General features: G+C 40.4%; 1 protein-coding gene across 2 annotated transcripts; it reads right to left on the reverse strand.

Annotated features, from left to right (window-relative positions):
- Nucleotides 1-1,315: 1,315 nt before the first annotated feature.
- LOC117480016 (retinoic acid-induced protein 3) lies at nucleotides 1,316-12,219 on the reverse strand. 2 transcript variants are annotated; one of them, XR_004555622.1, is made up of 8 exons: nucleotides 11,935-12,219; nucleotides 9,219-9,497; nucleotides 8,171-8,558; nucleotides 6,340-6,512; nucleotides 4,978-5,345; nucleotides 4,639-4,687; nucleotides 3,297-3,352; nucleotides 1,316-2,456 (listed from the first exon to the last, which is right to left on the reverse strand). XR_004555622.1 is itself a non-coding variant. In XM_034127167.1 (7 exons), the coding sequence occupies exons 2-7, from the start codon at nucleotides 9,422-9,424 to the stop codon at nucleotides 2,379-2,381; spliced, it is 1,269 nt and encodes a 422-aa protein (XP_033983058.1). In that variant the 5' UTR covers nucleotides 9,425-9,497; nucleotides 11,935-12,218; the 3' UTR covers nucleotides 1,316-2,378. The 2 variants fall into 2 exon arrangements, 1 of the variants encoding a protein (XP_033983058.1); XM_034127167.1 differs by lacking the exon at nucleotides 4,639-4,687 and having other exon boundaries at nucleotides 11,935-12,218.
- Between the last annotated feature and the right edge of the window lie 501 nt (nucleotides 12,220-12,720).

Genomic DNA, 12,720 nt, shown 5'->3' on the forward strand with positions numbered 1-12,720 from the left:
GAAATAAGTGGTGGAACCTTTCTCTGTCGATTGATTTTGTGTGAAAATTATACCCAAGGCAATTTGTGTTGTATAGTATTATTCTGACTATATAGATCAGATGTTTTCCTTTCTTACAGTTTACATTTCCGGGTAGTTTTTGTCTGAGTGTGTCTAAACACTGCCCCCTGGTGGTTAGAAATGCGGTACTGCACCTCTGCTGCATAAAGTGGCCCAATTGTGCTTTTTGGAGTTTTCCCTTTCCTGTGGTGTTTTATATGGGTTTTTATGCATCATTAAATCACACCCTTGTCATCTTACATTTTTTGTTTTTTTCATGTGTCTACAGTAAATGAAATACCAAAACATTTCCACAATTTATTGATGAATTGTCGAAAATTGGAGCCAATAGTGCAACAGTGTCTACTATTCCATTTGTATTTCTTCTTAAAGGTAGGGTAGGTAAGAATGGAGAAACCAGCTCGAGTGCGCTAGAATTTGAAAGTACGCAACCGGAAAAAATCTGCCCCTTCCTTCAGACTTCCTTATTCAAATCACTCAAGTGAGCAAGCACACGTACACACACACTGTATGAAAAAGCAAACCAAGAAAAATAAAACATTTGGCACAAAATATAAGACGAACATTTCTCTTCAGATAGACAGCGTCACACCCACTTCGAGAAAATTGAACTCTCGCGTTTAACGCGGCACCGTTCAATCGCCTCAATCGTGTGATTCGCGCTGCGTCCACCGCTTCATGCGCGCCGTCGGAGCGAATTCGCGTCTGTCCACGTCTCTGCATTGACTTTACATGTAATCGCGCCGCCCCCAAACGTCGCATCGCGTCCGGTGTGAACACAGCATTATAGAGCCCCTCCTCCAACACACACGAACGCGCACATGACCAATGAGGGCACGAGATAAGTTTGTGCACAGATGGAAGGCTGACAGGCAGGTAGGCCATCCAGTTATTTTAGCCGGGCCGGCTCAGATGATTGGTCGTGCTTTTTACAGCACCACGGCTTCCACAGATGAATTGTTTTAATGTATTTATTGTCAAAGCATTTAATATATTCATTGCTATCGGGATGTTAAGAGCATTCCATGGAATATAACAAAAAGTGTTTCTGAAGTGAATTACCTAAGTAGTTTAATTTATTCTGCATTATATTGCAAATTGTTATGTCTAAAACTACACCTTAGCTAATGTGCAAATGTCAATACATCCTTTGAGTCTTTGAAAGATCCATATCCATAGAATATACAATGTAAAATATACAGAATATGTCAGAATACATTCGATAATCTGCCTGAGAAAGACGAAGAGGCTAACACAACTTTTATGGATAAACCCTTTTATTGAGCATGTGTAGAAAGTCTCTAAAGACACCCACTTTGTGTCATTTATGAACATTGTTTTCTGAAACAAAACCCAGCGACTGTAAAGTAACTTTGAATATGAAGATGTTAATCACTGATGGCACTGTCTCCTCCTGTCTCCTCTCATCTAATCCCGCTCCATACTTTCATCCTTCCTCTCCTCTGCAGTTTGGCACCTTCAGAGTGGCAGTTCCACGCCTCCTCCATCACCTCAGGGCTTTTATATACACTCTGAGAGCAACACACACACACACACACACACACACACACACACACACACACACACACACACACACACACCATCACAAAGCATTTGGTGATGGATTTCCCGTGAGCTGAACCCATCGCTCCTCCATGATGATACTCGGGCAGATGAGTCATTCTGTTCGAGTCTCTTTCTTCTTTTCGGGACGGAGGGTTTTACATATTGACACATTTATAAAGTAAAGTTTCTTAAAACACTAAATGACAAATATTTACATTTGCACAAGAAAATGAAATGTAGAAAAACTATTTTTTTTGTACATTAAAGGAATACGTCCCCCAAAAAATTAAAATATGTCGTTAAATAGATCATTAAGTCACACCGGTGTTACCTTGAACTCTTGAAGACATATTCGTGTTTTCTTGTGTGCCACAAAGTAAGATTTTGGAAAAAATGCATGTGTTTGATGAAATAATTAGCATATATTTGGATAAATATGACTTGATTTAGACAATGAAAATTGTGCAAACATTTGTAAATCGTGTTTTCATGCAGTTGTTGTTGTTGTTGGACCATTTACTTCACTTCATCACAACTTCTGTGTTTTAAGATTTTTTGTCGGCATGCAAGAAAAACTTTTTTTAAGAATTCAAGAAAACATTCGGTGAGTAATTGATATCTAAATGATTTTTTTAGGGGGTTAAAGTATCCCTTTAAGCACAGATCAGTGCACGAGTTTGGGCTTGGCGTTGTCTTTGGTATACATCAGTTTATGTTCATGTGTGTGTGTCGGAACCAGACAATTATTTCAATCAATATTCATCATAAGGTTCCAGGTAGTTGGTGGTCTTCGGGCGAGGGATGGTGTAGTCCTTGTCGGGGTCGATGTCCTGAAACATGGAAACACACATTCATCACGTCAGTGCCGTTAATGCCTTTTGATAAACTGTGCTTTCATTCACCCTTCGTTACTGTACATTCTTCTGGTATCAGTACTTTACTCCACTACTTATTTTTCTGATGACTTTTTACTTTGACTTCTTACATTTTGAACACAAATACCTGTACTTTCTACTTCTTACATTTGGAACCCAAATACCTGTACTTTCTACTTCTTACATGTTGAACACAAATACCTGTACTTTCTACTTCTTACATGTTGAACCCAAATACCTGTACTTTCTACTTCTTACATGTTGAACCCAAATACCTGTACTTTCTACTTCTTACATTTTCCAAACAGGCTGGTTCCTTTAGTTTGAATGTGTGTTTGGTGGCGTGATCATTATTATTTAGAGTCATTGCGTGCCTATTGATTTGAACACGATCCGTGTATCCATCATTTCCTGGTCTTCTCTAAAGAAGAGGGACCAATGAAAACGTTGTCATGTTGCCGTTGTTCAGCATGGAAACATTCATTAGCTAACAATGACATTATTGTTCTATTAATATAAAGGGAGGTCAGGTACTCTTTAAAACAGCTGCTAGTTATGGGTACTTTTTACTTAAGTACATTTCAAAGCCCTCTTTACTTTTACTTGAGTAAAGAAGTTTAGTCAGTACTTCTACTTTCACCAGAGTATTTTTAAACACGAGAAGGCTATCTGTACTTCTACTTGAGTAAAGGATGTGAGTACTTTTGCCCTCTCTGACAGTAGTGAAAGGTCACGGCGGTCTAATTGCAGAGTGTGTGAAGAGAGATTGTTAATCCTAACGGTTTTATTACTCACTGTCATGGAGTATCCCGACTCGTAGGGAGATCTCAGCGACTGCTCCGTCCTCCTGCCTGCGGAGAAACACACGATACAGTTCACTAATTATCACTTCATTATAAACTGTTCATCATAAAGGCTCGCAGTGAGAGCTGGGATGACTGATAATGGGAGTCATTTAGTAACGTGGACGTCCGCTCCATATTCATTCTGACTTGGAGTAATATCTCAGCTGTCAGTGAATATTTCTCTTAGAGTAGCATAAGATTTTTACATTCAGCTGTGTTATTCGACACCAAACACAAAATAAATACCATTATTTTCCTCCTAATAAATGAAAAGTTGAATGTATAAGTATCAAAACACCATTGCATAATTTAGTGGTTTTGTTGCTACAGCCTAACTTGGTTTCGTATGACTGATAGCTAAGGGCTAGGTAGCTTGTGTCTTATGTTAGCTTACCTTAGCATCCTTCAGATAGATCCTGCTGTGCTGTTTGTATGTAGGTTAGCATAGCATTTCGACATTAAGTAGTATAATTGAATGGCAACCATAATGATAGCTATTTTTTCCCGTAATACATAAAAAAGTTGAACTCATAAGCATTAAAACACAAGCATAATTTGGGCGTTTTCTTCAAATTGGTCCCCTATGACCACTAGCTTATGGTGGCTAATGTTAGCTTAGCATAGCACACTTCAAATACATCTTGCTGTGCTGCTTGCTTGTAGGGTAACATATTATTTTATACATATGTCTGTGTTGTTATTTGACTAAAAGCCCCTTAAAGCAAAACTGGTAACAAAGAAATACAAACTTGTTTTCTTACCCTTTACAAATGGAAAGTGAAATTCAAGCATTAAAACATATTGTGTAATTTAAGAGCTGTGTTGCTACAGCCTAACTTGGTCTTGTATGAGTAATAGTGGTGGACAATGTTAGTCAACTTATAAAAGATCTTGCTGTCCTGTTTGCTCGTAAAGAAGCATTGGATCTCTACATTTAGCCGTGTTGTTATTTGACTAAAAGCCCCTCAAATCACAACTAAAGTGAGAAAAAAAAGGCCAATTTCGTGCCTGTTCTATATGAAAAGTTGAATTCATAATTGTTAAAAACCATTGCATAAGTTAAGGGTTTTGTAGCTTCACCCTAACTTGGTCTTTTCTGAACACTACTAGTTTATGGTGGCTATAATGTGAGCTAGCGTTAGCAAACTTGGGAGTCAGGTGGCTAACTCAGGTTTTATCGTTTGCTTTTATTACATAGGAGTAACCACAGTTAAGAAAGAGGCACATAGTCTTTGCTTTTAAAGTCTTTGTTGTTTACCTGCATTTAACAAGAGTCTACTCAAACTACTCACAGAAATCAGGACGCTTCCGATACTTCGAATCTGTTCCAAGACATTAGTTCTGACCAAACAAGAAAGGTGAAGGTGTGATGAGCATTGCGTCCTATTTTTCTGACATTTTATTTAACCAAATTGAAAATTATGGTTGCGTTTCTATAATTTGAGGTAAGAGTACGGCCCAGTACTTTTGCAGACTTATCGTGCCATCTTGTTAATAAACGCTGTTAACTTTACCTCAAATTATAGAAACGCAACAAGAGAAAATGTGTTTGTTGCAACCTTCACCTTTTTAAATGCCCCTTAGCTTACCTCACCACCTTTTATACTCCTAAGCACCACTCAGTTTCTCACCTCTTCTGGTCTCACTATCGCTCTCAAAGCTCCCGTTCTCATTCCCTTCCTTGGGGCTGTTCAATCCTGGAATATCAGCGCTGGGACTGGTCCATCCTGCAAAGCTCAGAGGGAGGTCCTTGGACTTGGCCTCCCCTCGGCAGAAGAAGGCGATCTGGGACAAGCCGTAGCCCATCAGAAGCACCCAACCGTTTGCCACCAAAGCGATGCAAATCACCGGGTCGTCCCATCGAGGCCTACGGTCCAACTCTGGATTCCCTCTGACCAACATCGTGATCCACACCACCCAGATACAGGCGGAAACCAGCAGCGTGAGGAAAAGCAACGTGGCGTGAAATCGACTGTGCTGGCGGACGGCACCGGTGTAACTGTAAGGCAAAGGAAGTTTATTTTTATAGCACTTTTCAACATAAGGCAATTCAAAGTGCTTTACAAAATGAAAGACATTAAAGGTCCCCTATTATACTGTTTTTCATCAATATATTATAGCTCTCAGATATATACAAAACCTGTCTCTGAAGTGTTTGGCTCCAAACACCAAACAGATCATTGCAGCATTACCCATAATCCCCTCTGTTTCAGCCCTGTTTCCAAAGTGCTGATTCTCTGTCTGTTACTTTAGATGAAAATAAGGAGCCCCTCCCCACGCCCCTCTGAGAGAGATTTGGTTAAAAAGAACTCAATGTGGTGCTCTAGGAGGAGATTCAGGTGATAAGGTGGGGGGGGGGGGGGTTACCTTGGTTGGTGATTGGCTAATGGTTACTCAAGCCAAAACATCGTTATGACATCACAAAGTGGCCAAAATCTGATCAGCTCATTTTCAGACAGGTTTTTATATAAATGGATCAGGACAAAAAGAGAGAGAATCTTTGTTCCTGAAACTTTCAGAGTCTCTTTCCACAGAGGGGACACATGTTGATGCATATGGATTTTGCATAATAGGTGACCTTTAAGAGCATAAAACACATTAGAAAAAGCAAAGATAATAAAACATGAATAACACAGGTACATGGATAAAAGTTACAGTGCAGTGTGAGATGTGAATAGTTCAATTAAAAGCAGCGGCAACAAGAAAAGTCTTCAGGCTGGATTTAAAAGTACTCAGAGTTGCAGCGGATCTGCAGGTTTCTGGGAGTTTGTTCCAGATATTTGTTCAATACCCCTAACCAAATTCTCACATTCCTCTACCCCTAGTCTTCCTGTGAAATTATAGTTATTTTTACAGTTTTCTAACCTTTTTATATTCCTTTCATCCTTCTCTTTCAATCATTGTGCATCCCCAGACAACACATGTTCCCTGTTTTACTGTTACCCAAACCCATCTTTGACCTTTAAAACCACCCAGAATTAGGATATTTAAACCTGTAGGTGTACGTGTTGCAGGATTGACACAGGAAGTGAAGGGAGAGGATCAAGCTGATGACCAGGATACACATGACGTAGATCTGCATCATGACGAACTCCTCCTGGCTGTACTCGCACGGCTTCTTGTCCCGAACTAAGACTAGGATCAGCCACTGAGTAGAGATGATAACCTGGACAAGAAGTGGGAGAAGAAACTCAGATCTTGTACGTTAACGAGATGAAACACTGAACAGGAGGTACGATACGATATGATAATACTTTAATGGTCAGATCAAGTCTGAAATGCTCCTTGCATCAGAGCAACTCCATGTGTAACATCAACAGACAAATATCAAGACACAATACATGAAACACAACAAACATTTAACATAACGGCACGATCAGTGAGAGAAAACCTGCTCAAAGAGCCTTCAGCGTGCTTTAGATCTGGGATCAGCTCTGTGTTTACTGAGAGGATTGACTGGAGCACAGAGGATGCTTCACTCTGACTTTATTGAATGGAGAGAAAGTGTTGCAACCCTTTGATTACAGACCAACCAAGAAGCACTCTTTCACTGTGAGCAACAAAACTTTATAGGAGATTGATGAACAGAATAACACTCCTGGGCTTGGGATGCATTGACCCAAATCTATTCAGATCTTGTACTTGAGTAAATGTAGAAGTACTCAGATCTTGTACTTGAGTAAAAGTAGAAGTACTAGAGTGTAGGAATACTCTGTTACAGTAAAAGTCCTGCATTCAAAACTGTACTGAAGTAAAAGTAGAAAATAATTAGCTTCAAAATGTACTTAAAGTGGACCTATCATGCTATATTTTAATAATATAGTGTAGAACCATACCTATATAAGGCATATTTATACTTTTTTTTTTTCAAAATACCAAACAGATCATGCATTTTAGCCATGCCTCATTTCGCTCAATTTGAAAATGTTTAGCTCTGTTTTTGCAAGGGCAGATTCTGTGAGAACAGCACCATCTACAGGCCTGGCATATGTACTACAGCGTCTCCAGCGCTTTCGAACGGCAATGGCCGTGGCTGTCTCCTCCTGATTGGTGGAGTTGGCCCAATAGCCGTAGCGCCACCGTCCTGACGTCAGGACAGTGTTCAAATCTGGATCAGTTTTTATCAGATCCGTTGCAGCCCCTTTTTTAGAGATTTGGGTATGGAGGAAAATAGAGAGGGTTGTGTTTTCTGACACTTGGTGAGTTCCCTGGAACACCGGGGACACATATTCATGTATAAAAAACGTACAAAAGTGCATTTTGCATGATAGGTCCCCTTTAAAGTACCAAAAGTAAAAGTACTTATTATGCAGCTTGGTCCATTTCAGACACATTTTCTGACTGATAGTGGGATTAATTGAGTAATGTTGAACGTCAGCTCCATATCAAATGTGACTTGTATCAATACTTACGTTTGAATGTGTGTTTGGTGGCGTGATCATTATTATTTAGAGTCATTGCGTGCCTATTGATTTGAACACGATCCGTGTATCCATCATTTCCTGGTCTTCTCTAAAGAAGAGGGACCAATGAAAACGTTGTCATGTTGCCGTTGTTCAGCATGGAAACATTCATTAGCTAACAATGACATTATTGTTCTATTAATATAAAGGGATGTCAGGTACTCTTTAAAACAGATGGTAGTTATGGGTACTTTTTACTTAAGTACATTTCAAAGCCCATTCTTCTTTACTTTTACTTGAGTAAAGAAGTTTAGTCAGTACTTCTACTTTTACCAGAGTATTTTTAAACACGAGTATCTGTACTTCTACTTGACTAAAGGATGTGTGTACTTTTGCCATCTCTGCTCTTTACACCACTGACCTGGACGGTGAAGAGTCCCAAAGCGAGGGCCGGTTCCCCCCATCCTCGAGCTGCTGCAAAACCCAATAAAGCGAGGCATCGAGCCAGCAAACAGGAGAAGGCGAGGGAGAAGAAGATGCTGAAGAGGAAGAGTCTGGTGGGGCAGGTCTGAGAGGTGTTTCTGATGATGAAGGAGAAGGTGATGGCGAAGATCCCGGCGGTGGCGAGCAGGAACAGAGACATGGAGAACACGGTTCCTCCGATGCTGCTGCGCTGGTCCTTGAAGGAGACACAGAGCCAGAGGGACCAGAGGAGGAGGCCGAGGAACAGAGCGATGCTGAACAGGAAGCCAGACGAGGCCAGGGTCTCCAGCACGATGCCCCACGCTGCCCGCCGGTCACACAGGTACCTGGAGTAAAACATAACACATCATATTTTAAGACATAACTAAAAGCACAACAATCAATGTATACAAAGTAAAAGTCAATGTACATTTCCCAAAGATATTGAAGTGACTGTTATTTTGTATATATTGATTGTTGTGTTTTTATCTTAATGTGTGCATATGTATAAATGTGTCTTTGATTGTGTATATATATATAGGATATACATATTTGTATACATATTTTTATATATATTTGTTTTGTATTCGGGATTGTGGAAAACGGTATTTCGATCTCTCTGTCTGTACACACAAACTGAAAGATTGACAATAAAGTTGACTTTGTTAGATAATAATAATAACATGTACGTTAAAGGGTCTTGAGCAAGTTTCTCTTCGGTTGATCGTGTCATGTTTTAATATCTGTCCTTATCGATGTTGCAAATGGAGCTGCTGTGATGCAAAAAAAATGCCAAACTTGATCTGACAATACAGTATTAACGTATCGTATTTATAAAGCGCTTTTCCCAGGGCTCAATGACCCTTTAAATAAGAGAACAAATAACAACAAAAACAGTCCTGAGCTATAAGTAGAAGAAGGGGGGTAGGAGTGCAGGATTATAGGTTGAAAGCAAGAGAGAACAGGTACGTTTTGAGACCCTTTATCCAATGTTGTGAGAGTCTTACCTATAGATGGGGTTCAGCCCTGTTTTGCAGCCAGGTATTCTCTTCAGGGTGCCATTTGAGGACGGAGAGGAAGTGGTTTGGATTTTGTTGGTTGTATTCGAGGAGCTGGTGTTGGCCGACTGGCATAAACAGGTGAGAGAGACGAAGACTAGGAGGAAGAGGACGAGGGGGAAGAGGGATTTGTGCTTCTCGGATGAAAAGGCCATGTTCAGTTTAGTAATCCACTCAGGGATTCAGTCTTTGGTTTTACGTGTCCTTAGAGTTGGAAGATGTTTCCCCCTGGAACAAAAACCACAACATATTTCAACATTAAATGAAAGTTACCTTTAAAGTGGACCTATCATGCTATATTTTAATAATATAGTGTACGACCATACCTATATAAGGCATATTTATACTTTTTCTTTTTCAAAATACCAAACAGATCATGCATTTTAGCCATGCCTCATTTCGCTCAATTTGCACTTTTTTTACCCCTGTTTTTGCAAGGGTTGATTCTGTGAGAACAGCACCATCTACAGGCCTGGCATATGTACTACAGCGTCTCCAGCGCTTTCTAACGGCAATGGCCGTGGCTGTCTCCTCCTGATTGGTGGAGTTGGCCCAATAGCCGTAGCGCCACCGTCCTGACGTCAGGACAGTGTTCAAATCTGGATCAGTTTTGATCAGATCCGTTGCAGCCCCTTTTTTAGAGATTTGGGTATGGAGGAAAATAGAGAGGGTTGTGTTTTCTGACACTTGGTGAGTTCCCTGGAACACCGGGGACACATATTCATGTATAAAAGACGTACAAAAGTGCATTTTGCATGATAGGTCCCCTTTAAAGCACAATATGTAACTTTCTGCCATTAGCTTTACCTCAATTAAAACCAAAACAAAAGAGAAAGTTGGGTGGAGTCGTGAAGTTCAACGTCATTCCCTAAATTGCTCGTTGGCTTTCCCCCGGTTTAATTTCCTTCATTGTTCTTTGTTTAGGAGGTGTTAACCTTATCTACAAAGGTTCTCTAAAATAATTGTACTAGGTGATATAAGACGGTTAAAACACCAAACATGTTAAAAATCAGTCTTGCTTCAAGGCTGTTTTGGCAGACATATGAGGGGCTGCAAGCTAACAGCTAACGTTAGCTTAGCTTGTTACTCTTAGAAAAATGTAAGATACAGACATGAAGAACAACAAGAAGGTTGTTATGGGGGTAAATTATCGAAAGAGATCTCTTCCTCTCCGCTACACACAGACGTGGTAATAAACAATTTGTAATAAGACTGAAAAAAAGCAACTTCTAGCGTGTTTCTCCGACGCTAACGCTAAAGTTGCTAGCCTTGTTTCTCTAATAACTTAAAGGTAGGGTCGGTAAGAATGGATAAACCAGCTCGAGTGCGCTAGAATTTGAAAATACACAACCGAAAAAAATCTGCCCCTTCCTTCAGACTTCCTTACAGAGCCCCTCCTCCAACACACACGAACGCGCACATGACCAATGAGGGCACGAGATAAGTTTGTGCACAGATGGAAGGCTGACAGGCAGGTAGGCCATCCAGTTATTTTAGCCGGGCCGGCTCAGATGATTGGTCGTGCTTTTTACAGCGCCACGGCTTCCACAGATGAAATATTTGTATATATTTATTGTCAAAGCATTTCATGTATTCATTGCTATCGGGATGTTAAGAGCATTCCATGGAATATAACAAAAAGTGTTTCTGAAGTGAATTACCTACCCCACCTTTAAGTTCAATTGAGATTAAATAAAAGTAAAAAAACGACCACGATTTCTTAATTTTAGCATTAAATTGTGGCTTTAAACTGGATGACAAGTCAATTTATAACAACTTCTGTCCGACAACCACAACACTGAAGCATGTGCAAAGGGAAAGCATTGCAATAACAGGCGTCCAAAGGAAACAGAACCATTATCTTGATAAGAAAGACAGATTTCTTTAGGTTTTAACATTGTTGGAGACTTTTGGGACCATAAGTACGTTTTGCAGAAATGTTATTTATATTTGCCTTCCAGCACATTCCCAGCTCGTTGAGTGACAAGTAAAAAAAACAAGCGAGATGAAATGTAAGACAGGATAACACAGAGGTCACAGTGTGGAGAAAACAAAGGGAGAGTGGCTTGACAGCTTGAGACGTAACAACGCTGGAGGAGAAGCTTACAAACATGCCAGAACAAGGCAGAGGAGTGTGTGAGTGTGTGAGAAACAAGCAAAAATAAATAAATGCAACATGGAGGTGAGGCTGGGACAATGAAGTAGACATGAAAGGTATAACTTTTCTGCTGCATCAGCTCATAACACTGCAGCAGGGCGTTGTGATTCATAGATTCAAGTGAGAGATATTCACATCTGATTGTCACTTCCTCCAAGCCTGAAACAGAGCCTTTGTTTCAGCGTCAGAGAATCAAAGATGACCTTTAGTGGGATTGTCTCTCTGTAAATATGACCCTCATTATGTTACCCTTACTCTCGCCTTAATATGTAAAATGCAGAGATGTTACCATAAGGTACAGACTTGTAAAGCGATGGCTTAAAAAGATTATTAGCCATAGCTGTTATAAGACATATTCGTGTGCAGATATTTGGTTATTCGGTACTATAAGGACAATTGTTGTTGATGTTTGTTGGCTTAAACTATCTACACTTGACAATAAGATGCCATCTCCAAAGCAGGACCAAACCTTTAATATCCTTTAAAAAAACAAACAGGGAAACTTACCTTTTAACACTTGGAAACACTTAGAAAAATCTACTTCCAAAAGTCTTCAAAGTTTCTCTGAAAGTGTGTGAATAAACAGCTGCTAAATGCGCCTCCTATCCCGATAATGTTCCCATATCTCCGCAGGCCCGATGGTTAACAGTGAGAGCTCGAAGATGACGAATCGAGTGTGAAGCCACTGGGAGAAAAGGTTGTGTGTTGCATCAACAGGTTGGGCAAAAAGCAGAGAAACCTGCATCCCTACTCATAGCTTTCCTGTCTCTGTCTCTGTCTCTGTCTCTGTCTGTGTGTGTGTGTGTGTGTGTGTGTGTGTGTGTGTGTGTGTGTGTGTGTGTGTGTGTGTGTGTGTGTGTGTGTGTGTGTGTGTGTGTGTGTGTGTGTGTGTGTGTGTGTGTGTGTGTGTGTGTGTGTGTGTGTGTGTGTGTGTGTGTGTGTGTGTGTGTGTGTGTGTGTGTGTGTGTGTGTGTGTGTGTGTGTGTGTGTGTGTGTGTGTGTGTGTGTGTGTGTGTGTGTCCTCCCTCCCTCAGAATAAAGGTGGGGCTCACACACCTGGAGCTGATGATACACACTAACACACAGGAGATTTCACCCCTCCCTAGCTATAAATCCATTTCCCATCAGAATTTGCATCCCTGATTTTGATAACCAGAGTGTGTCGAGTAGGAAATATTAACGTGAAACACTTAATCATAACAGGTGAGATCCTACTGGTTGTTATGGAGTTCAGGTGAGCAGTGTTGGGAGGGATACTTTAAAACTTGGATAGATGGATAGACAGACAGACAG

The sequence above is a fragment of the Trematomus bernacchii genome, unplaced genomic scaffold (assembly GCF_902827165.1).
Source record: "Trematomus bernacchii unplaced genomic scaffold, fTreBer1.1, whole genome shotgun sequence".
Lineage (NCBI taxonomy): Eukaryota > Metazoa > Chordata > Actinopteri > Perciformes > Nototheniidae > Trematomus > Trematomus bernacchii.